Source organism: Dermacentor andersoni, chromosome 1 (assembly GCF_023375885.2).
Source record: "Dermacentor andersoni chromosome 1, qqDerAnde1_hic_scaffold, whole genome shotgun sequence".
NCBI classification, from domain to species: Eukaryota; Metazoa; Arthropoda; class Arachnida; order Ixodida; family Ixodidae; genus Dermacentor; species Dermacentor andersoni.
The window spans coordinates 90,793,940-90,820,723 of NC_092814.1; the positions used below are offsets into that span (position 1 = coordinate 90,793,940).

The 26,784-nt window shown below is 48.0% G+C and overlaps 1 protein-coding gene across 2 annotated transcripts in view; it reads right to left on the reverse strand.

The window, feature by feature from the left end:
- The window catches only part of LOC126544379 (uncharacterized), a 143,370-nt gene that overhangs the window by 35,508 nt on the left and 81,078 nt on the right, over positions 1–26,784 (reverse strand). The window contains exon 1 of one of the 2 annotated variants that reach the window (XM_050191690.2): positions 9,976–10,309. The exons of the other annotated variant lie outside the window; for it this stretch is intronic. Within the exon in view, the coding sequence (XP_050047647.1) occupies positions 9,976–10,277 (302 nt within the window). The 5' untranslated portion in view covers positions 10,278–10,309. Of the gene's footprint in view, positions 1–9,975; positions 10,310–26,784 lie in introns of those variants that run through there. 2 annotated transcript variants of the gene reach the window in all.

Genomic DNA, 26,784 nt, shown 5'->3' on the forward strand with positions numbered 1-26,784 from the left:
CAGTTGCAGACGTTTTGAAGCAGCAACCCAAGCAACTCTATGAGACGGGAATTACGCGACTCGTTTGTCAATGGGACAAATGTCTGAATGCAAATGAAGGCTACTTTTAAACAAAGTACCCCATTTTTCATATATTCGCACTGGCTCACTTTCATTTGACTCACCCTCGTATATTCTGGAAAACTCCTGCTTTTTATACGTGCTCTCTGTTGCGACTATAATTTCGGTGCAATTACTCACGATACACGACTGGTGACAGCAGCTCCTGCGTAATACATTGGAACAAATGACAGCGTCATTGAGATTTTTCACTGGCCGTTGCATATGTACAAGAATGTAAACAAGGATCTTGAATGACAAAGTTTCATTAACATATTTGTCCTCAACTTGTTCATTTCATGGCCTTTACATTTTTAATATCAGCGGCATGGAATGCTTTGGTGGTTTCGAACTGATGTAGTTCTAAAGTTCGTGTGATATTTTCTTTACTTATTAAATAGACGAAAAACATGGAAGCATTGACACCAGTTATGTTGGGCACAATTTTTGGCACATACGAGTATAATATTTTATGAAAAGAATACATATTTTACTTGTATTGACAGTGCGTAGCGTCCAAGAATTCGTTTGCAGCATCTTTGGCAATGATAATGCAGTTATTATTAATGTATTTGATCCATAGTCGAATTGTTTAAGAGGAAGCTTTAGCTCGGGCCGAACTCCGACGTGGCCTATTCAGATACACGTAAAACGTAGAAACGCTTTTCTGAGATAACTCCTGAATCGCTTTTAATGAAATTTGTAGCATTTCAGAGAGTAAGTTAAATTCTAGTGTCTGTTGGAAGCGGAATTTCGATTTAGGGCCTGAACATTGTTTAAAATATTTTGAAAAATTCGAAACTTCGAAAAAAAATAGAAACACGAAGTTTACAAAGTAATAGCTCTGCATCAAGAACAGATATCCCGCTTCTGTAAACAGCATCCATTGCACCATTCAAAGCGGACAAATTCGGTATGTCTATTTGTATCTTACGTGAATTGGTTATGTTATGTAGAAGGGTTCTGCAAAAGCCGTATTTCCATAAGACTTCATTTTTTTAGACTCATGTGTAACATATCAACTTTGTCCGCTGTAGATGTTCTGTTATGTGCAAATCACAGAATTGTGATATCAATTTTCATTGCTGATATACAGAGTTGTAAACTGCATTGTTTCGTTTCCTGAAAATTTTCGATTTTGCCACTTTCCAATAAAATATTGACTACCTAAATCGAAAATTCGAAATAACCAGTCACTAGAATTTAAGTTTTTCTTTTAAATGCAACAAACCTCATCAAATTTGGTGCAGTGGTTGCCGAGAAAAACCAATTCTCCTTCTACATGTATTTAGATAAGAGCATCCGACCTAATGTTTCCTCTTAGGAGGAGGCCGAGCTGCAACGTTAGCCCCCCCCGAACGAAATTTCTGGCTACGCCACTGGTGGCAACGTACATGCTGCGTGGAGAGAGAATGAAACCTTTATTTGAAGTAGTGACTTGTCAGTCGAGGTGGGAGGGTCCCTTATTCCAGGAACCCTCTGGCTTGGATCACCCTCCGGACCCGGGCGACGAGTTCGCGCTGGTCGACCAGGTCCGGCTTGGAGATCGCAGCCTCCCACGTTTCAGCGAGGAGGTTTCGGTCTGCGTCTGCTGCTATTAGTTGTGCCGCTGTGATGCTTGCTCGGGCGTTCTTGCATTGCAGGAGGAGGTGCGCCAGGGTGTCTGGCACGTTGCAGTGTGGACAGGTGTAGCTGTATAGCGTCGGGTGGAAACGATGCAGTAAGCTTCCGTGGGTAAAGGTATTGCTCTGGAGTCGCCTGTAGTCGGTGCCTTCGTTTCTTGTTAGTTTTGGATGTGGTGGAGGGTTTACCCTGCGTACAAGCCGATAGTGTTGTAGTAGTGCTTGGTAAGTTAGCGGTATTGTTTCCGTTTCCTCCGCTGATTTGGGTGGGTGGGACCTGTCTAGAATATCGTGCGGGGAAGCACGGTTGATGCTTGCGCGGGCCGCCGTGCCGCCGTGCCAACGCCAAAGATGCTGACGCACTGTGAAGCCGAATTGCCTAGAGCCGTGGCCGCTCACTTCGCCACGGTCCGCGCACAGTTCTTCCGCACGAATCGCGATTGAGAGCGCTGCAATACGATAGCGCATGAGCGCAGTCACGTGGTTTTACTTCACATTTCGCGGGCTTTCTTTAAAAGCCGAAAAAGGTCACCACGTAGCATGTACGTTGCTACAAAAAATTGGATCGGTCTTTTCTGAAACCCTTCTACAACGCAACGACACGCATTTGGCCCTTAAGTGAACATTTAAAAAAAAATGCTTAATTGATATTAGTTAATTACACTATTAAGCGGAATATAAAAAATAATCTAAGGAGTGCCACATGACGGAAAACCATGTGCCGTTGGTTTCATTCAGCTGCGGCTAAACAATTTTTTTTAAACCTTTGGTTCAAGTTACGTGAAACACCCTGTATAAAGGGTGTCACACGTAACTTTGGCCAAACGTTAAAAATATGTAAATTACAAGTAGCTGGACAGAATCAAGGTAATGTTGTTTGCCGTCACTTTGAGATTAAACAAATTTAATTATAGGGTTTTACGTGCCGAAACCACTTTCTGATATGAGGCACGCCGTAGTGGAGGACTCCGGAAATTTGGACCACCTGGGGTTCTTCAACGTGCATCAAAAGCTAAGTACGCGGGTGTTTTCGCATTTCGCCCCCATCGAAATGCGGCCGACTTGGAGATACTCAGATTACTCTTTTTTTTTTCATTGCGCCTAATTAGACCATTATTCTTAATTAACTAATCAACTTCTCAAATGTTATAACTAGATGAAAAATGTCAACGAGACAATTGTAGAGCAACATGAAAAACTCCCGAGACAACTTTCGGTGGCTCAATACGTGCTGCATAAAATTGTTTTTACGAGCGTGAAAGAGGCCCGCGAACACACGCAAAGTGCCTCGAGCGGCCAGTCGCGCGGCAATTTTGCGTGCATTTGCGGGCTCCTTTCACGCTCGGAAAAATGGATTTATGTAGCAAGTATTGAGCAACAGCAAGCTGTATCGGGAGCTTTTAATGTTGCCTTAGAATTTTCTCACTGACAATTTTAATTTAACTATAATATTTAAGAAGTTTATTAGTTAAGTAAGACTAATCATGTAATTAGGCGAAATGCAAAAAAAAAAAAGAAATATCTGAGTACCTACGAGCGACGGCAAACAACATTACCTTGATTCTGCCCAGCTACTTGGCATTTACATATGTTTAAAGTTTGGCTAAATTTACGTGGGACACCCTGTATAATGATGCTGAACACGTTTTCGTTTAAGGTAGGCTCGAAAGTCTATTAGGAATATAAAAATTCAATCTGCAGGTCGCTGAAACGGCGCCACTTTGTATAGTTGCTTTCTTTCTGATTTGTCACTAGAACGTGTTCTGCACATTGCTTCGGCGTAATCCGTCCCACGTACATACTCGGTGAATCGACATGAAAGGAAACGCAAACATTGCGCTGAAAGCAGGCAATATTCTTTATGCATGTGTCGATATTAAAAATAGAAGAAAAAAGTGTTATAAGCGGGATTCCTCCGTACAGGAGAGAGAGAGAGAGAAAATAAATTATTTCTAGTGAGGTGGGGTGACTTCCTGGTGGGGTGGAGCCCTTAGTTCAGGACCCCATTGGCTCGCTCCACTCCGCGTGCCCGCCGGATCAGCCGTCGCTGCCCTTGCGGGTCTGAGCTGGTCAGTGCAGTCTCCCAGGAGGAAAGTGAAGGAATAGGGGAGTAACCCGGAGTGGCCGAAGCCACGAGGCCATGTGAGACGTTGTCGAAGGGCCCCTTGAGGTCCAACGCGAGAATCGCTCTGCTTTGAGCTGTACCCAGACCATCCACAACATCCTCCTTAAGTTGTAGGAGTATGGCCTGCGCAGATAGACCTGCTCGATAGCTGACTAAGGTATTTGGGAAGAAGTGGTTCACCTCGACGTAAAGTTGGAGGCGCATAAGAACTACGTGCTCGAAGAGTTTGCCCATCCACGAAGTCAGGGAAGTGGGTCTGAGATTTGGGAGGGAGAATGGTTGCACGGGTTTCGGAATTAAGGTAATATCGGCGTGTCGCCATTCTTGTGGAAGCGTTCTTTTTTTTTTCAATTGCCGTTGTAGTATGCAGCGAGTTGCCGGATGGCCTGATCGTCGAGGTTGCGTAGTAGTGCATAATGAATGCCATCTGCTCCAGGCGCCGTATTAGGTCTTATGCCGTGTCCTATTGGGTTTCTTCCTCGTGTGGATAGTCTTTGTATTCCGGTAAGTGTCCTGTAGTTATGTATCTCTGTTGCAGTGTTTGGAGAAGAGCGTCATCAACCATTTGTTCTTTGTGGGTAATAGCGCGGACGGTGTTGGTTGTGTGCGTTTTTTGTGTGCGTTGGGTTGAGTACGTGCTCTGAGGAGGGACCATGTTTTGGATGTACTTAGAGTGTCATTAAGGCGGTCGCAGAGGTTGTGCCAATTGTTATTGGTGAGGTTGATGGCGTATTCCTTCGCTTCTGCTGTGATCCGCACGATGCTCTGTTTCAGCCTGCGGTTGTGCCGCTGTCTCTTCCATCGTTTGGTCAGGCCTCTTTGCGCATGCCATGATGTGGAGCAGATGTCTGTCCACATCCGGTGTCTCCGTTGTTGCCGTGAGTTGCTTGGTGGCAGCTTTAAATTCTGCCTGTAGCTGTTGTGTCCACTCGTGTACAGATGGCGTGCCGCGTTGTTGAGACTTGGTTCTGTTGCGCCGCAACGCGTCCCAGTTCGTTATTTTGACTGCACGTTCTGGGGCGCGTATGGCCACCAGTTGGACTCCTGAGGCTAGAATGCTGTGGTCACTGCACAGGTTCTCCATTAGGTTGTTCCAGAAACACCGAGTCAACCCCTTGAGCACTGTTAGGTCGGGACATGTATCCCTGCTTGCGTTGTTACCCGTTCTGGTTCTGCCAGGTTCTGTCAGCAGAGTGAATCGATGGAGGGTTATGGAGTGTGCTAGACGGCGCCCTTTTGGAGTTTATGTTTGGTACCCCCCAAGCTGGGTGGGACGCATTAAAATCTCCCAGAATGATCAATTTCTCGGCTTGTTTGCTGGCGACCGAAAAAAAAAAAAAAGAACTGTCCGAAGTCGCCTCGTCGCAATTTAGGTGCAGGTTCAGTACGGGAACTGTATAGTAGACAGCAGTAAGTGAGGCTCTGACTTACACGTTTGCATGAATCGCTGAACACAGATAAAGTGTTAGCTTTCTTAACGATGTGTGCGTACAGTCACGCGCGATGAGATTAAAAAGCGCGAGCGTCTACTGTGACGTGCACCGTTGAGGGGCGTTTATGGAGCGGTGGAGACGAGATGGTCGCTTCATCAGCTGGTCGCCGATGATGTCATTTCTAAGGCATGCGGTGAGCACGTCCACCGATCCATTTAGGAAAACAAAGCACTGGCGTGGGCTTCGGACCCACTGCGCATGCGCTACTTCGCCTGCGCCGCCACCGCCGCTAGTGAATGCGCTCCGCGCGAGCCACACGTTCCTCTGTTTACGCTTTCTTTATGAACAATGAGCGACGCAACCGGTGAAAGTGTCTCGTCTGCCGCTGCTGCTAAAGGAGCTGCCCGAGTAGAGGCGCAGCGCCGCCGACGCCAGAGGTGCGCGCCGCCGAAGCAGAAGGACTTGGAGAGGAGTGTGTCTTGAAGAAAGAGTGTGCGTGTAAAAAAAAAAGGAAATCCGAGGACAACTAGTAAAACTTCAACTGCGACCTCCTTCCTTGTCCTCTCTTGTACCCTGTTCATGCGCGCAACGGCATACACGAAAGTTGACGGCATTTTCGCTGCGCGACGGCATCGACTTCTGAGTGCGTAACGACGTCATAAATGGTTAAATAACACTGTTTCTTCCGTTCTGTTTGGGGGGGGGGGGGGAGCGAAAGACATGTCGTAATTCACGGGGCCACGTGTTTGCCGCGCTCAGTTTTCTTGAGCTCGTCCGGGGGCGTACTGCCTATATACGTGAACCTGATAACTTACCGAACACGTGCGCAGTGACACAAGCACGTATACAACGACGCGCAGGCCTCATGCTGACCGTAGGCGCCGTTATACGCCTTTGATCCAGGCGGGGAAGTCCGCGTATGCCCCGAAGGTTACCCGAAGCGAGTTAGCTTCGCTTCGAATAAGCGTTGCTTTTTAACGCGTCGCTCATCTCATCGGCCGGTCAAACTGGCCTGACTACGAGCAGCTGCCACGCGCCTCATGCAAATGCTGGAAAACATATCGTGATTGCCTAGCATATGTGCAGGAGCGACGGACTACGGGCGGTTCTTTAGATAGACACTTAGCCCTGACATTTGGCCAGCGTCGGCAGACAACCAATGTCGGAAGTCGCTGTTCTTGGCCCAGTGGACTGACACTCTATACGACTGCTGAGGAATTCAAGCAGGGAACCTTATTGGAATTTCTGCATGCCTCGTAATTGGACGAACGGCTTTGTATAGGCCCATTTTGTGATGTATACATACGCATCCACTCCTTCCCTTCTCCTCATCATCATTCATCCATATAGTTTCACTTCCCTTCCTCCTTCCTCGGTGCAGAGCAGCTGGCTACAGAGCGCACCTACTGAGGACGACCTTTCCTGTATTTTCTGTAAATAAAATATATTACTCTCTCTCTTGGCGGGAGGTGCACCATGACGTTGCGAATTGCGACGTGCATGCGTTCTCGTATATTCGCTCGTGGCCTGCTGCCTTTCCCCAAGTCAAGGAGGACCGCTTCGGCATCAAGGGTGCACATGAGCTTCTGCGGTGGCGAAGGACGGGGCTCTTTTCATGTAACACAGCGGTGCCCGAGACGTTACTGACCCAGCCTAACCCCACGAAGAAAGCAAAGGGCCCGTGTTTTCCACGAAATAAGCAAGAACAGAAGAAAAAAAAAAAAGAACGGATGATGAGCAGAAACCTTGAGACGAAGGTTACCTTCGCTGCAGGGAAAGTGCAGACTTGATCAGCGGCCAGATTCTCCGCAAAAACAAAACACTTTATGTTCGCTCTTTCACGCTGAATGCATAGCAGTCCGACAGCGGCGTTGAACAGCAGCTGCTATGAGCGTTTCGTGTACAACGCTGACTCCGGAAAGTCATTTGTTACATGTTTGAATATTGAAGCCGCGGTTGAGTGCATAAAAATGAGCGGAGCGAGCGTTGCGCGCACTGCCCACCTTCTCTCCCATTCTGAACGGCAACCTCGCGTCATGATCAAAGCAAGGAAGCTGAGAGATTGTTGGCACGCTGTCGTCCTGCAGATGAAAGGGTGCCGAAACAGGTGGTTGGTGGGACTTGTCACAGACGCACTACGCGGGGATAAAAGTGTGTGAGTTGGAGACACGCGTGTCAGAATATTTCGTCATAGCAGAACACTGGTTATAATAGGCGGTGCTGTTGCATTTGCCTGTGTCACAAGAACATTACAAAAAAAAAAAAAAAAACCTACAAGTTCCGGGGTTTTACGTGCCAAAATCATGACATGTTAAGTCAAGCTAATGCGATAGATTAACGCTCAAGAAGGTCGAAGATGTCAATATTATCGCGAACAGAGCTTTAGAAATTGAAAATTTTAGTTAAATGCAGCACGCAGTTAGAGACTCCTTCGGGACATTTAAGTACTAGCCCGATGACGAAGGCACTCCTCATTATAATTCTGTCAATATAGGACTCAACCACTCGTAATAAAAAGATAATTGTACTGCGCTATAAAGAAAATGCTACTTGTCTAGTTCTATATGATTTTTAGAAAAAAAAAAAAGAACTGATTGGCGTTACCTTTGACAACGACGCGGTCGGTCGCATGGCTTCGTTTTCTACGCTCTGCACCGCCTGCCCATCCGCGTTTCAGTAGTTTCGTTATCGCGAAATGATGCGCTGTTTTTTCTGGCTCGCGAAACTCACACGAACTCCAAGTAGCGGAGAACGCCACGTCCACGTGATGTCGCGTGTTTGAGTTTTGCGCAGAAAATCGTAGCGCCGTCTGTCGGGCGACGGCAATAAAGGGCGGACGGTGTTGGTGTATGCAACGTCACCACTCCGCGCTCCGAGGGGTGGGCGGTTTCAATTGCGCTAAAGGTAAGCGGACCCTTCAGACGCAATTTTTTTCGTAAACTAAGTTTTTTCCTTTGCACGAAACAAGCGCTGCGAGGTTTCTGGAATGGTACTTTAACAGTCCACGTCGACTTATTATTTGCCTTTAGCGTCCCTTTAAAGTGCACGTGAATCTAAGTACACGAGTATTTTGCATTTCGCCGTGGCAGAGATCGAATCCGTGACTTTCAGCTCAGCAAAACAACTCGATAGCAACTGGGCTACCAGCGCGGATCATAGGAACATTAGAATAACAATTCTTCGCTATGCGTCTTACCATATTCTTTTTTTTTCTGTTGCTGAGCGAGCACGACGTGGCGGGTTAGATTTCCAACCACAGCGACAGAATTTCGATGGAGGCTGAATACAAAAAAAAAAAAAAACTTCACTTAGATTTAGACTCACGATAAAAAAGCCGAAGTGGCGGAAATATGGTTCTCAAATGTAGTGTCACTTAAAGCCCACATACGCAGCTTTGAGACGTTGATGAGCCACTGATGCGGTTTCAAGTCCCAAGGCAACTGTAAAGCCATTGAAAGACGAGCTAGTCGGCATGAATTCGTTGGGGCTAAACAGCTCAACGACCCACGGGGTACATACGTGCGGCCGTAAGGTGGGACGAGGCAAGGCGCAAGACAAGGCACTTGTCGTGTCCCTTCTTCCAGCCGCGTACCTGCTTCCTTGAGCTGTTTAGCCACAATGGATCCAAGCAACAACTCAGCAGCTCCGCTTGACGTCTCGGATCTCTTCAATGAGCGCTGAGACGTCAGTAATTGGACGTTTCCTTTTGTTTTCTCTTGCGTTGTGCCCCTATCGAAATGCGGCTGTCATGGCTGCTAATCGGAAGTTGCGACCTGTTCATCCTCTAAGCTGCCGGGGCGAGCACCGATACATCCTGCACGAACACAAACTTATAAGATAGAATTTTTTTTCAAAGCGAAATTGTTTTACCTCACTTTGCGTGGGCGGCTGCCTGGCTGAGTAAACTCGGCCGATGCTCGAGACAGCGTCATCAAATGTGCATGGTGGCTTGGCGGACAACTCCTGACATCAGCGCACGATGTGTGGCCTCACATAATTTTTTTTTTTTTTTTTGTAACGCGGGCCGATCTTGTAGGCAGTACTATGTCACAGCAACCACACGACTCGCTGCGTTAACCACTGGACCTAACCAAACGGTCTCCAGCAGCATGTCTCAGGTTGTCAGCCGGCAAGCTATCGCTTGACTTTGGCAATCGTCCCCCGATTGTCCCCCTCTTATTCTTTTTTCTTCGTCGACTTCTAATATTCCTTGAAATAAACGCAATCGTTCGCACGGGGACATCGTTCTCGTCAAAAGTGAGCCATACTGTGCATGCACGGCGGAGACCCATGCTCCATTTCAGACAGTCGATCGCGCCACTAGTCGACTGCTCTATTTCGCGAACCGTTCGCACGAATTCGTGCCGGTGTTCGGGTAACTCGTCTGTCACGCGCGGTCTGTTTTCCCCGGGGCGTGGAGGTAGATAGCTCGAGCACTGCTCGCGATTCGAGGTATGCGAATGAGAAAAACCGCGGCGATCTATACAAGCACGCTTCAAACGAGAGCAGCTGCCAGCTGATGCCCATGTGCATCAGCGGGCTCCGAGGCCCTCACAAAGTCGCACATCGAATAAGTTACGGGAGGCACGGAAGCAATACGGCGCGCGGGAATAAGTAAGCGCCCCCGCAGCGTGCGAAAGAAAGCGATGCATGTCACACAAGAGGATCGAGAGGGCGACAGTAATTAGATGCTCACGTGAAAGTGGACGGCAGTGGCGCGCTCATGGAGCTGCTCCTCGACGCCGTCGGTGGCGCGTCAACCAGCCGAGCCGCGATGCCGTCTGCTCGCGAGTGCTGCACGCGCGCTGTGCTCGCTCGAGTAGCCGCGCACGGCGGGTGCACGCAGTGCGACTCGTCGCGGCGATTGAACTGCGACACCGGCGCGGCACCCGACGTCCGCGAGTCGTACGTCAGCCTTGCGTGCGCAGGCGTAAGTCGATTACGGGCCGAAGGAGAAAGACGAAGCGAAACAAGAAAACAGCGCTGCACTCCGCGCATCGGCTTGGTGAAACCTCATTAAAGCGATGACTCAGAAGGTCGCGCGCCGCCTCGGACATCGCTGCGGACCGGATTTGAAGCGCGCGTGCGGTGGGCAGGTATACGGCAGCGGCCGGCCGGATCCAGCCGTCAAAGTGAGCGATCGGGCGGTCGCCGGTGGCACGTCATCGCAGCGGACAGTGTTCTGACGCGGGTCGGACGCGCGCCGTCCGGGGTTTGCCCCGCAGATGACAGGCTTGACTCGAGGAAAGAAGCAAAAGTCCGCGGGGCGACTCTATTTTTCAGTTGTCGGGCACTCATTCCACCCGGCTATGCGGCTGATGCCGCATGAACTGAAAGGATTAACGGGAAAAAAAAAGCGTTTTGTTCCTCGCTATATAGTCCAATAATATATCGGGAAGAACTGCAGTGTTGACGGGCACATCATAAGAACAGTTAGCAGTTGACTATGGCTACTTCGCCGTAATAGTGCGAACGGAGGCCTGATTAGTTATAAAGGGAAACACAAACACCCCTGGGAAAGAAAGGAGGAACAGAGCGCGTCAGACGTACACCGCGGCGCAAAGATAATGCCGACTTGCTTTCGACACGTATGGCCGCGCGTAATGAGGAGGAATGGCTAGAATGAGAAGCCGCCCAGATATGCCCGTTCAAATGTAAAAATAATTTTGTGGGGTGTCATTTGCTAAAAACACGACGTATGACTACGAGGCGCGTTGTATAGCGGAGGACTCCGGATTGATCACCCGGGGTTCTTTAACGTACTTGCATCTAAATGCAACTGCACGAGCGTTCTTGCATTTCGTTCCCATCGAAATGCGTCCGCCGTGGCCGGGATCGAAGCCGTGACCTCGAGCTTAGCAGCGCCACCAGGCACGACGCCACAGCCACTACGCTACCGCGCGGGTAGATCATATCCGTCCTATTCAGTCATGTAGCTTTCTGGGGAGCGATAAAGCCCGACGCACCTGCGCCAATAACACGGCGTAAATGGGCGCTAAAGGATGCTGTATGCTATATGCTATAGCTGTAGCTATAAACCGATGCTGTATGCTATAATACGCCTTGCTGCAGGATGGCGCGCGGCGTAACTCCCGCGCCATATATACGCGCGGGCACGTGCTCGGCTGCACAGATGCCACGTTCTGTCGTCATTCCACGCCCGACGGCGGCGTGCGCTGTTGAGCGTGTGTGGATTGCTTTCACAGTGCACGTGGAGCGCATTAGGATTCGCGTTTTACTTCAGTCTCGTAGGAACGGACGGGAGAGCACAGCTGCTGACAGTGATCGCGTGAGCGAGAGTATGGAGCTCGAGCCAAGCTTCGACCAAATTCTATAGGCTGGTAAAATGTATACGGATTCCTTTTGCTGGATTCTGTTACAGCGAAGCTTTCTTTGCCTCTTCCTTCTACTTTCCCCACTCCTACTGCTGCTGCTGTCTCCCACACCGCGACGAGGGGGGGGGGGGTGGAGCGTGTGTACACATGACAGGAGCGAGTCAGAGAGAAAAGGCGACGCGACAAACTCGTTTGTACACCACCGGTGTCGAACGTGCCCAATGCCCTCTGGAGCTCCCTGGGCGTCGCCACATTAGCGTTTTGACGGCTGTAATTATCCGCGACCTCTCAAAAGCATTGCAGAAACTGCAGCGCTTCCCTTTCTACAAACATGCGAGTCCAGAGGGGATGTAGATAGAACTGTAGAGAGGACGCAGTTCCCATACAAGGTGGAGAGGAGGTGACGTGAGAAGGCAAGGAAACCCTACTACTATACGACAGTCGTTGCGGTGGAACTGGATAAGCTTAAGTTAAAGACACGATACGGTACATTCCTGCTATTTCTGAAAAATAAACACCATGCAAATATGTCAAGCCTACAAATTACGCAGGGCGCGCAGAAGCAGCACCACATTAATTAAAGCACACCACAGGGTCCAGGCGACACTACGGAAGCGGTCGACCGTCACTTCTGTGCCCGCCGCGGTAGCTTTCCGGCTACGGCATTGCCAGAGGTCGCGGATTTGATCCCCACCGCGGCAGGCGCATTTCGACGGGGGCAAAATAGAAAACGCACGTGCACTTAGATTTTGGGACACGTTAAAGAACATCACGGTATCAAAATTAATACGGAGTCCGCCACTACGGTGTGCCTCATAATCCGATTGTGGTTTTGGCACGTACAGCCCCATAATCCAATTCAAGTTTAATACTTCTGCCACGATGCTATGTACGATGTGAGGCAATGAGAATGCTCAACCCTCTGAGAGGTTATGAAATATGGCGCACAACAACACGCAAACACCTATCCTCAAACACCTCAAGCAAACACCTATCGATCCCTGTGTGTTCTGTGTACTACGCGTACAGACAGCAGCGGTACACGTAAGGTGACGTTTAACATTTACTCACCACTCTTGTGTTGGACTAAACGTCGAAGAAATTGAACATTCGCCGTCAGCGTCGCCGCTAATTATCGTCAATCAAAGCAAACAGCACAGAAAGCTTCATTTACATCGATTTCCACAGTGCGTGCACCTGCATAATTTTTTTTTCTTTTATTTTCTTATCATCCACCATTCACGGCCGGTCGATCGCAGTGATAATGCGGGCGGAGTGCCACTCGGACCGTTCGTACGGTTGTAAAGGAATAGCTTCGGAACAGAGTCGTTGCGTTATACCGAGCAGGAACGCTCGTCTAGGGCGTAGGGGTTGTGAAAACGGTAGTCGGCAGAACTATAGTGCCATCACACCCCCATTACGCTGGGGGTCCGTTGTTCTACAATCGGACACCATTCCTTTGATCAGAGGGGCCCCATGCGAATGGGGCAAGGAATGCTTCGCACTGACAGGCGATAGCTTAGCTGCACCCTGGAGCACGTGCAACTGAGGCGGCGACGACTTCGTCTGGCGGTGATCAGTCGTGCCTGGTACGGAAGCGGGCTTTGCAGCGTCGGCTGTTATGGGCTCATAACTGGCTCGGTTATGGCCACGGAGTCGTGGCGTGTCGTAACACGTTGCACACGTTTCGTTAATGTAAGACCGCACCGCGACCGCAAGGGACTCACACTGCAATGCGTTCAGGTCCTCACTGGTATACTATATGTACTGCTGACTGCGTGGAGGTCCGTGCCCGCCCGCACGAACTTGTGTGTCTCATGGAGGGCGCGCCGGACGGCATTTCGTGTGACGGCTGTTGCGCGTGTCATGGAAGGCGCACAACGTCAGCTAAGCCTTCAGCTATGATGTCCGTTGCATAGGGCTCGGGGGTTTTCTTAGCTCCGACAGCTTTCTAGAGTTGCGATGTCAACATTCGACCACAGATCAGTGGAAAATTGGAATCGGCCATTTAAACTGCTCTGTCGTGATCAAAACAGGGCGTACGAAGTTACGGGACTCGTGGTAACAACAACGCTTACATTGGAGTTTATTTATATATTTTTTTTGTTCTTCAATAAGCATTTTTGTCACTCTCTCTCTCTTTCTCTCTCTCAAATCCTATACTTCCGTACTTCCTTACGAAAATCGAGCAGGGGAAAGTTACCTATTCTAATGAATCGTTTCTTGTTTGAGTAAATAAATATATATATGCGCTTCAGGGAACAGACAGAATGTTTCTTGGTCTAATTATAGAGAGGGCTAAGCCAGATACCTGCCAGATTCTCGGCACTGACCATGTATACCAGTAGAGAGCGACGTACCTTTTTGTAATATTATGCACGGCACCTCGGTATTATCTACGCGACGTTTTGCTGCCGATGACGGTCACAGGCTCGATTGCAGGTCGCGCTGGCCGCATTACGACTAGGGCGGAATGCAAAGACACTCGCACGCTTCAAGAATCAGGCGCTGGTTAAGGAGCCCGCGAGATAGTCAAATTATAATCCGGAGTCCTGCGCCACAGCGTCCCTCGTGAGGATGATGATGATGATGATGATGATGAGCAAACTATATCAAATTCGCAGAAGGGCCCCACCTCCGCCTTGTAGAGGAAGGGGGGGGGGGGCAACCTAGACGTCGGCCATGTTCCCGGCCATCTCAGACACCATCAGTCAATTAACCATCTCGTTTTCATGTGTAATGCGGTTGCTGCTTGGATAGATAACAGTAGCCGCCATGTTCGGACCGCTTGGCTATGGCACCTCGTCATGCCGGAAACGGATTTCCGTCATCTCTCCGATGTAGTAACCACTGCCAAACTGCATACGACTACACGAATGGTATGCGCGCACCAGCAAGGCATATATACGCAATAATGGCATGTGAATGTCCGTGTACGCGCAACTGAGCACGGTGATGAAACGTTGTTCCGCTTTCGTTGCGCCGAAAGAAGAAGAAATAAACGTAAAAGAAAGGAAAGTTGCACGTGAAGAACGCCTGCGCTATGCGGCAGTTGCGTTGTCCCGGAGTGCAGCTGTTGCGTGGCAGCGGCCCAAAAGAAGAAAAAAGAAAAAAAAGGAAAGTTAAAGAGAAAAAAACCTCACGTCATGAATATACGTGACCTCCGAGGCCCATGGATGCAAATAGGAAACGCGTATACGCACGCGCCGGGGACCCCAAAGGCCCGGCCATCTTTGGAGCCAAGGTCTGCACGCGCGCGATACATATGTAGTATGTATGTATATACCCATAGAAACGGCGAAGTTCGTACATATAGTATACATGTATACTAACGCAGCGCAGATGAACCTTACAACGCAAAATGCGGCGGCAGTCCCGCTTCTGTCGCCACCGGCGTAATCGCAAGGGCGCGGCACGTCGAAGCGGGGTGTGAGGCAAGCCTCTCCACAGCGACACTGAATGTTACGCACAAAACGTGCGCCAGTTTTGCCATGAGTTATTTATTTTTTTTTGTACCCACACAAGTTCAACATACACTTCTGTACAGGGTGTATCGTGTTCGCTTAATTTTAGGCAAACTCGCTGAAAAGTTCTCATATAGCTTTAAAAGGCTGCGAAGTATAGTAAATAGCTGGCCACGGAAACCTGCGGCGTGGAACGGATAATTTAATCGTTTCCGCTTCCACATGTGCCCACGATGCGGCCAGGAAGTTACAACTCCCGGTCCCAACGTGGGAGTAGCCCGCTCTATGGGACCTTGCGCCCCGTAGCTCGCAGGACCTTTCAATAAAGTTACTCCATCCATCCATATTTTTAGAGGCGGGATGCACGTGTAGCTATTATTTGTCTACTACCTGTTTTTTTTTTTTTAGGTTCGAACATACTTTATTTTAAGATATTGCCCGTGAGATGTAGCGCTGTTCCGACTTATCACAGGTGCACTCGCTGAAGAGGTTTAAATTAGCTCGGTGATGAGACGCAAAATTCAGTTGGTTCATTAAAAATGTGTGCAAATGATTTATTATTCGCTTTATGGCGGTGGCGCTTGTTGCCGTCGTGGTGCTGCGGCCGGGGTTACAGACTCGGCTCTGCATGCCCGGGCGTCTCCTTCCGTGTCATGAATACGTGTCACGACGAGTCCATTAATTCGGTCTCTCGCAGAATGCGAGGCACCTCCTTGGCGCACTGTCCTTCCGGGAAGACTAATCGTGTGGCACGCGCGCGAGGAAGCCTTCTTGTTTATCATGCTGTCCGGGAGCCTCATTTCTTTGAGCACAGACGCAACTTGCCCCGAACCAGATTAAGTGCTACGTGTCGCTCTCTTCCTTGCGCTCAGTGCAAGGGGCACGTGTTGCAAGTGCTACATTGGAGCGAATCGCTATAGCGAAGTCATGTCTGCTTTCGATATGTCCGTGCGCAAGATATAAATATAACGACTGTATACACATTCCCAAACTGAACGGAGGGAGACTTTCGGGGAACTTAACAGGAACGCAAATGTATTTCGTATCACAATTTAAGGACGGATATCTCCAAAGTGCATGGTGCGCTGGTCTTACGATTTGTGCTAAGCAGACGTAACTATACGCAGGCGTAACGTTATATATACTGATTGCCTTTAATTTCCCAACTTGAACTTCTCTCCCAAAGTGAACAATAACTCAAAAGTCAATTAGTGCAAGTTTGTTGATCAGGTAACTGAACATTGCAATTTGTTGTGTAAGTAATCTCTGTCTCTTCAGGTAATCCTCCCAAACAGGCCGATTCGAGCCATATGCTACAGACAAATAAAAAAGAGAATCTGTTCGAACTAAAAATTCGCCGACGATTACGATACCCCCTAAAGCAAATTTGAGCGCAGCTCTATACGTGTTTTCGCGATATATTGGCTGGCGCGGACAATCTGTCTCGTGCGGCACGTTGCAAACGGAACGAAGTGTGGCGCGACTGCCTCGCTAATCGGGACATCGCGAGAGGCAGCGCGCGGGTGACGCGTGGGCGCGATTCACAGCAGCCGCCGCAGACAGACAGACCTCCGTTCACGCAGCGCTGCTTCCATATGTCTGATGCGCGCTACTCTGGCGCCATCGCGTAGCCATCGCCGCCGCAGAGCCCGTCTTGCGCGCCACTACGCTTTTCTTCTCACGCTTTCGCCATACCCTCCTCCTCGGCTTTCCTCCTCGCGCTCTCTTCGCTATCGCCGTCTTTCATCACCCGCTGTGCTTCGCATTCGCTCTTCCATCCTTCGCTCTGCTCGTTCGCTCGGTCACGAGGGATGCCGAGGCACGCCGACGCTCAACGCAGAAATTGGTGCTGCGCTCTAAAACGTTGGTGGTGGTGAGTTGCGAACATACAACCCCACGCTCAGAAGCCGAGTGTCTTACGCACTGGGCTAAACACCCACGTTTGCAGAAGATGAATATATCTGAACCATATGAATGTGTTGTACCTCAGGTACAAAACGCATGTCTAAGGAAAACAGCTTCTGCGAAGGCTTTGTTGAAAGATTTGTTGATGGTGGAATAAAAGCCACCTCTAAGACCACTTGTAGAGCCGTCTTGGAGCATTGTAGTCACCAGGAAAATTCCGATTTCCCGAAAATTTAATGCCAAACACGCCACATTCCCGATACATTTCGGTGGTCGCGGTGTGCGCCTTCCGTTGGGACATACGTTCCTTCACCGACCGATATGCCACGATCACTGAGGGCCCATGTGCTTCACGTCGCGCAACACAGACAGATAAGCAGTAAATGCGTTGATAAGGAGTGATGAGGGGTTATATGGGTCTTATCACGGTTGGAAATGGTTCGACGCAGACGGATAAGGTGCTAAAGAGGGATAAGGGCTTATATTGGCCGGCGCAATTAGGATAAGGTTAATGAGCACCGATAATGGTTGATAAGGACCAGATCAAGTCCGATAAGGTTGATAAGAACAGATTAGAGTTCATAAAGAATGGGGTCGATTGCGATAAGGTTCATACCAAACCGATAAGGGTTGATAAGGCTCGTATCGAGTCCCATAAGTTGATAACAGCCGATAAGGGTTGATAAGGGTCCGATAAGGTTGATAACGACCGATAAGGGTTAATAAAGGTACGCACTGGTGGTATTAAGTTCCATAACGCTGATAATGACACCGGGCTGCGTGAAGATGAGCAAGCGGCACCATGCTTACCCTTACTTAGAAAACTCGGGAGTTTCTGCGTGAATTTGTTTTTAGAGAAGGTACCACCTATTATGCTGTCTGCAACCTGAAAGAATAACAGCAGCGCACTTCGCCAGATGGTGCCGTGACCAGAGTCGATGTAGACGCACACATAAATATGACAGTCAATTCTCACTTGCAAGCGCAGTTGTTTCAGCGTGTTGCCCTCTCCCCCCACCCTCCCCACCTCCGAAAAGCAAATGTGGCTCTCGATCGCGATGTCTGATTATTATGGCACACTATGAATGCCATGGCACATTATGCACGAACAGAAAAGTAAACTAAGCAAAGAACCTACCCTAACCACGAGCTTAACATGTCGCATCTTGTTTGTCAGACCACCGTTATTCTTTCGCAGCATAATTAAGACGGAGACGAGGCGCGTGGTTTTTTCCGCATCAATTATTCCTAGCACAGTCTTGTGCCTTTATATATATATATATATATATATATATATATATATATATATATATATATATATATATATATATATATATATATATATAATGTTCGAGTTAACACTTATTAGCACTGTGGAAAGGAAAGTGGAGCGTTGACAAATGTTAACTGTAACACCAACACATTATGAGCACATATTTCTCGAAGCTGGTCCTATGCAGAGGATTTTTGACAAATGGATAATACTCCCTTACTGCTTGACTTCAATTCAGCTATTGCGATCGATGCTGTTAAGAGGAAGCTTTAGCTCGGGCCCAACTCCGACGCGGCCTATTCAAATACATGTAAAAACGCAAAAACGTTTTTATGAGATAACCCCTGGACCGATCTTGATGAAATTTGTTGCATTTGAAAGAGAAAGTTAAATTCTAGTGACTGTTGGAAGCCGAATTTTTATTTAGGGCTTGAATTTTCTTAAAACGATTTTCAAATATTTGACCGTTTGAAAAAAATAGAAGCACGAAGTTTACAAATTCATAGCTCTGCATCAAGAACTGATATCGCGGTTCTGTAAACGGCATCCATTAGATCATTCAAAGCGGACAAATGCAATATGTCATTTTACATCTTACGTGAATTTGTTACGTTGGTTACAACGGTTTTGCAAAAGTTGTATTTCCCTAGGATTAAATTTTTTTATATTCATGTGTAACATATCAATTTTGTCCGCTTTAGATGTACTATTAGATACAATTCACAGAATTGTATTATCATTTTTAGTGGTTGAGTTACAGAGTTGTAAACTTGATAGTTTCGTTTTTCGAAAATTTTCAATTTTTGCCAATTTTTAATAAAAAATTGACGACCTAACTCAAAAATTCGAAACCAACAGTCACTAGATTTTAAGTTTTTCTTTTAAATGCAGCAAACCCCGTCAAATTTGGTGCAGTGGTTGCCGTGAAAAACGAATTCTCCTTTTACATGTATTTAGATAGGAGCACCCGAGCTAAAGCTTCCTCTTAAGCGATTAACTTAAAATTATTTCGTGAAATTTTGTAAATTAGCTAACATCACTCTGCAGTTTGTCTGGCAAGTAGGGTCCGCTTGGCTGAAGTCACCCAAGCAGATAATTGCAATATCTATGTACCACAGCTGATCTTCAATGAGTGTTTCCATCAAAATAGACAACCTGGTATATCTTTCTCATAATGTAGTCGCCAATAGTTAGCCCGACCTCGGACCCCTGAAATCAGTAATAAACGCCTAAGCTATACTAATCGGGGTGTGAGACCGGGCTAGTTGGTATGCCATGCTTAAGTGACTAGCGCAAGAGTGGTCACGGGACACTAAAAAGGCGACAAGGACAACCGCTAACTTCCAACTGGTGTTTATTACAAGAAAGCACCTTTTTGTAATAAACACCAGTTGGGAATTAGCGCTTGTCCTTGTCGCCTTTTTTAGTGTCCCGTGTCAACTCTTGCGCTAGTCACTTCAGCTATACTAATCATGCGGTGATCTCTCTTCTGGAAATCAACGTGACGAGAGCTTTGAAAGTTTGCTTTCTGGTGGCGGCCTTTATACCGTGCCACTACTACAGGCCGAGTGCGTAGCTCAAGACGACCATCTGCGCCGACCCCGAAGCGTGTTTTGATGCGAGATGAGCCAATGCCTATCTGTGGAGAGCCGCCGCGGCGATTTGTTTCGCGCTTCATATTACCACGCAGAGCGATATGCTTTATCCCAGTCGCGTGAACATAACGAATATGTCGAAGAGAGGTTCCACAGACGTCGTTCTCTTGATGCTTTGGAAACGGCGGCTTGTATATATCTTTTCTGACACAATTAATAAAAGCTTATCATTTGATGCGCACGTGTATTAAATCCCCTGCGATTCGCTTCTTATTCGAGGTAACGCAAGAAGTTCAGTCCATAGGGGAGTTGTGGCGAAACTCGGGCATGTGTCGGTAATTCGCCAATCTAGTTGGAATACACAAGTGACCTAACAGCTTAAGAGCGAACTTTAGCCAAGTTAATGCCTCCTCCCTCGCGTCCGCGCCGAGCCATATTTATTTGTGAGCGCAAAATAAATGTTAGGAAGATAGCACATTGTCTAGATTTCCACTCGATACAGAAACTTGTCCCTTTCTTGTTTATTTTCTTTTCCCGAAATTCCTGGATGACTTTATGTTGGGAAGTCCTAGTCTTCTTTCCGCGGTTGCAGGAGTTCTCTCTCTTTGTGAATGCTTGTCTCACATGAACCGGACCCCCACATTCCCGTTGTAGCGTCGTCGAGGGTACCGGCTTAAGCAGGTACAAGGTCCCCCTGCAAAGCGATGCTTTTTGCAAGACTCGTGTTCAAAAAAAAAAAAAATGCTGCAAATTTAGCATAACAGATTATGCATTAATCTGCCTTACACAATGGCTCACCGACAGGGAAAGGGGAAGCTGTCACCCTGCCCAGAGGTCAGCCGATCCACTGCCTCCTGCCTATAGGAAGATTCTTTTCGAGTTAAGTGTGCTGACCAAAAATTTGCCAGAACCCGTCTCACGATGACTAGCGACGGCGATGCGCCTAGCATTGCAGCAACGCAGCGACGCAACGCATTGCCGCCGTCGAAACGCGTTATGTATGGGGCGTTTACTCTCTCGGGCTTCCCTACGCGGGCTTCCCACTGCAAGCTTATCTCAAAACTGGCGCTAGTTTCAAAATTGCCTCGTGAAATCACGGGCTTCATTTCGTGCATTGCAATATATATGCCAGTGTAATTAGTTCAAAAGTTAATCGGCGAACTTTTGGTAATTAGTGAACTATGCGTATTGATTTGCAGTGTAAGTAATGTAAATTCTTCGAGTATACCAGCTCAATAAGTAGATGTGTGCTAAAACAGCACAGGCAAGTTCTAAAAAAAATGTTAACGTTAACATAAAACACCACATAACATATAACCACGATAATTTCTCGGCGAAATTCGCGCAGGGACGCCCTTCGGAGGTTTGTGGCGAGCTCGAGACCGCGGTGCTCGTTCGCTTACGAATGGACAGAGCACGCCCGTCAAGGGCACCGTTTTTGCGTAACCGTCCCTGAAATGGTACGCCGGCCCACTGCGAGATGCGCTCTCTGCGTGCGCCGGGGCGGGCAGTCTTGCGCGTAGTCTTTTACTGTGGCATCCAGAGGTCGCCCCTTCGACCGCGTCGCGTCCATGGGTGAGCCGCCGCGCCCGCTGTGGGGGAGGGAGACACTTTCCACTACACTCAGTGTGACGACTATTCTTGACGGCGTTTATGACAGTGGGAGTTACGGTGTGAGCCGGCGCTTCGTGGGATGATTGGAGCACTCACTGATCCGCTATGAGACAAAGGCGCACAGCGAATGTACATTTTCGGACGCACTACGTGTCCTTCCGCGCTACCACGCCGCATGCGTCGCCGGAGACAGACTGCGACAAGCGGGCATCGAAGGCGCATTGAAAAAATCAAATTCTGGGATTTTACGTGCCAAAACCACGATGTAATTATAAGGCGGCCCGTCTTATCCGGGATTCCGGATTATCCGAGATTCCGGATTAATTTTGACCGCCAGGGGATCTTAAATGTGCCCCCAATGCACGGCACACGGGCGTTTTTGCATTTCGGCCGCATCGAAATGCGGCCGCCCCTGCCATGATTTGATCGCGCGACCTCGCGCTTAGTACAGCGCAACGCCATAGCCGCTAAACTGGTACGGCGGGTGAAGTCCAATTCTTGCGCGAGACGCCAAGATCGGCGAAGTAGCCGAAACGGCGGCAGCCCATGTTTCGTCATCAGCAGTTATAGTTCTCAAGGATATCACGACCACGAGCCGGGGCAAGTTTCTATACCGCGCAGATGACACGACCGGCAGTGAACTTCAAAAAACCCTCCGAAGACTGGCGTCGTTTTCGGTTACCGAGGCGTGCTAGTGACGTCAAGTGCGGATTCTCTCCAGAGGGTGTGGGAGGTGTGGGAGTGCGAAGCCAAGTGACCCACATAAACAGGCGTTAGGGTACAGGCGTCACTCGCGGGGTAGACGAGGGGGCTCCGTTTACAACGACGTGACCGCGAAACCGGCCGTCAGCTCCAGAGCATAAAGCGCACGTGACCCCAGTCCGGGCCGCATGGGCGGGTCGCGGGAGGCCGCACGGAGGTTTTTTCGGAAGGTTCTTGGGGGCAGCCGGCTTTTATCGTCACAGTCGCGTACTAATAAATAAATAAATGCACTGATAAAAAAAAAAAAAAGCTGGAGCCGACAACGACGTCGGCGATAAGCGCCCAAGCAGCGCTTTTCTGGGAGCTCTATCAGAGAAGACCGAGATGACCTCAGCGAACCCCTGATTGGGAAGAGGGGCGCAGTTGTGCACCGGCTTCCCGCTCGTCACTGGCGGGCCGATTGGGAAGTTGCCGCCGAGATGGCTGCCGCCTCGTAATTATAGCTGTGGAACACATGCGACTCGTGGCTTCATTACGGTGCTTGCCCGAAGCCTAGAACCTGGCCCTTAAGGTTGGTCTAACCAAAACCAACTGTTGCACGCAGTCGACATAGCTTCTTTCTTGATTTCGTGGGCAGAAGCAGAGTGCGTAATCAGAAGGCTTTTGTGTCTTCGTCCGTGCCCTGATGGCAATCTCACGCAGTAGATCCATGCTCACTACGGCGCCTCACGGCGAAGAATAAGTGCTTAAGAGAAATATACGCCCGGGTCACGGGGATGCAGTATAGTAGAAATCTCGAGATAAATTTTTGGGGGCGTTTCGCACCCAAGCGCGGCCGCCTCGCCCCGCTACCTTGGTTCAGCCTCAAAACTACCGCGGAGGTTTGGTTTAATTAGGTTACCGAATAACTTGTACTGCCCTTGCTTGCGCGGTTCATTCACCAACGGCTTCGTTAGTGCCGGTGCCGCCGCAGTCAATGTGTTGGAATGAGTAATTGACATTCACGTGCACATTCTTGGCTGTATTTCGGGGTTTCTTGCGCTACCGCAGCCGAGAATAAGGCTCTAACGCTTCCTAGATAGTGGCAATAGCCAGTATTGCAGCCATGTGGTGCTTATTTCGTCGTCAGTGATTGAGTTTGCAATTGCCACCTGAACTCCTTGTTCCTTTATTTAAAAAAAAAAAACTGAATGAAAGTTGTTCATTTCTGTGCTCCGATAACGAACAAGATGTGCGCAACAGCCTTATTGAACGCACGAATGCTCGCATCCTAATTTGGAACGTTTTCGAGGTTACAAGCACGTGCACAAGAAACCGCCTGGGTCAGACAGTGGTAGGCGTCAGCCATGTTTACCGTCTGTAATATGAACTGACGGAAACACCCTGCTGGCAATTTCGACGGAGCCCCTTGGCACAGCGTATGCAACTTAATTCTTCCGGTATGTTCTACCTGATTAAAAGACGCCGTGCGCTTGGCTGGAAGATCAAAAATGGAACGATAAGGGCGGCTTTAATACGTTCGTATGAGGAGCGCCAAATCGGAAGAACGACTTCGAATGAATCCTGAGGATGGCACCGGTTGAGAGATATATGTGCCGTCAAACCTGGGGTAAAAATGCACTGTCGTTCCACGTACCTTATTTTAAGAAAACGCTATTTTATGCATTGAAGCACAAGAGTAACTAAAACGTCATAGCAGTTCAGCCGACACCATTAAAATCAATACATCGAAACTGCCGTATAATCCTGAGAATTCGTTCCAAGTGGATATGCCTTGCATACTCACTAGCTACAGTTCGTATATTCAAATATGTGCCTTAAATAATTAATTAAAAGGTGAATTAGCGTAATTACGTTCATTCATCAATTAAGCATATTGATTTCTCGTAGAAGTAATGGCCGCTTCAGCGAGTAATTTAGATCAGCGGCTAGAATTGTGCTATCTTCCACAGGCAGTGTTTAAAAATTTGGTGCAGAAAACAACAACAACAACAACAACAACAACAACAACAAAACTGTATATATCTTCACTCCTCGAAGAGACAGGATGTGTGTCTTGTGATGAACAACACTTTGACATGTGGTGAACGCGGTTTAAATCACGGATCCGGGACTTTAAAGAGGTGCGACGTGATGCTAACGTATTTCCTGCATTTATTTCGCTAAATAGTCACAAACATTTTTGTTGCTACAACAGCTGAAGCTAAGCTGAGGTTGAAGCCTTCACCGCCGCCTTTGAAAAAAATGGTAGAATACGTACAAAAACAACGACACCCCCTCGCTCCCTTCTCCCCCCCCCCCTAATCTTCCCCGTACCCCTTATGAAAACGGATTTCCGGCTGAGCAGTCATGATTAAGTGATGCCGATGGTGGAGAACGCATTGCAGCGATAATACAATCATCTACTATAGCTCAGTGTACCTAGTATAAGGAAAGGATGGTCGAGCACACCATCCGCCCAGGAGAGTGCAATCAGAGGGATTTAGATCGATGGGATCCGGACATGGCAAATAACGAAGAAAGAAAAGGCGCATGGTCGGGCCTTCTGCCTAGCATTCCAATTATAGAACAAAGATTGCGAAGAAAATGTGGGTTCGTGGCTGCCGAGAATGAGTGCCTGAAACGACCTTTCGTGGCAGGCTATAGCAGTATACGCGCAGAGACGTCTCTTCTTGCAAGCGCGCCTGCGGCAGGCGCAACAGAAGTGACATTGAGAAGTACGCCGATAACGTATTGTAACATCGAGATCGAACACGTCATGACTTCTCCCATAACTGCTTATCCTGCACAAGTGCGTGCGAAGCAGCGTCCGTCTGTTGCTTGCCGAACTATGTAAGGTATGCATTTTCTTAATATACATCAATGACCTACCTTGTAATATTTCTTCTCATATCCGACTCTTCGCTGATGATTGTGTGGTTCATCGAGCAGTTACTAACCCCAGCGACCATTTGGCGTTACAAAATGACCTATCGCGCATACAAAACTGGTGTACCACTTGGCTCATGTCTTTAAATGTAGCTAAAACCGTGTTAATGTCTATTCATCGTCGTCGTAATTACGATATACCTAATTATAGCATCAATAACACGCAAATTGCAACAACTGATTCATTCAAATATCTTGGTGTGTACATCTCGCGTGACTTAACTTGGACCTGTCATGTTAACCACAATAAACTCTGCTAATCGTACTCTAGGTTATCTACGCGGTAAGCTTTTCCTCGCTCCTCCCCCTATTAAAGAACTTGCTTTTCTAACCTTTGTGCGGCCCAAGCTGGAGTACGCCGATGTTATTTTTGACCCCCACCACAATAACCTTATTGATGCCCTCGAGTCGGTTCAGAACCGCGCGACACGACTTATCCTGTCAACTTATTCGTACAATTCAAGCATCTCAGCACTAAAAGCCCAAATAAACCTACCATCTCTAGCCTCACGCCATAGAATAGCCTGTCTTAACCTTTTTCATAAATTCTTCCATTCGTTGCCTTTTGACAACCAGTACATAAAAAGAGCACATCGCATTGCTCGCACCAGTCACTCTAATACAGTATATCCCCCACAAGCCCATACCGTTACTTTTCAGCAATCATTTTTTCTGCGCACAACACGAGACTGGAATGGCCTGCCCGGCGAAGTTGCCACTATCATCGACCCACTTGCATTCAAGCGACTCATCGGAAATATCCCTTTGTAATTTGTAGTATCTATCTTTGTCACTAACTCCCCACTCCCTCATGTAATGTGTCAACTGAGACCTTTGAGGAAATAAATAAATAAATAAATAAATAAATAAATAAATAAATAAATAAATAAACTATAGATTCCGCTTTCCAGCTTTTGGTGACTGACGCAGTCGCCATATGGGCTTCATTCTTCTGTGTTATCGCCAATTTTCACTGACATTCTCAACCCTACATTTCTGCGCAGGAGAACCGAACGTTGACATCGATTTCGCGCCACCTTATGTGTTTATTGGACGTCTATGCAGCGTACGGGTATACGTGGGCGAATGTCACTATCCGAGGTTATGTTTTCCTCAAGCAAGGTATGCATTTCCCAGTGACTGCAATTAACGCGAGAAAAAAAAAATATATTAAAAGATAAATAGAAAAATACACCGCAGCAGGAAAAAACAAACTTGAAGGACGCTTAAACTTCGCCTTTAAGAGTGGAACGCGATAGCATTCAAAGATCCCTGACTGCTTCTCACGCTTCCCGGCAACTGCAGCGTATGTAACCGTCATGTTCACCGGGAAACGCCCGCGGCGAACGCTATGCACGAAAACGAGCTTTCTGGTAGAAACGCGGCGCCTCTTGCGCGGGCCGATCCCGGAGGCAGTGCACAGTCGCGCCAAAAAAAAAAAAAAGACGCGTCATTTTCAGGTTTATGTGATTGCTTCACACGTTTAATATATAAGAATATTTAAGTCTGAGAAGATTTAACATAAACAGCGCGCGCTGTCGGTGTTTTGTTTCATGACATTTGCTTGTGGGCTGTCATTCTCAAAATTCCGAGGAATAAATTTATAAAAAATTTAAGACATCACCATCATAATCATCATCATCAGCCTGTTTTACGTCCACTGCAGGACGAAGGCGATCTCCCCGCGAT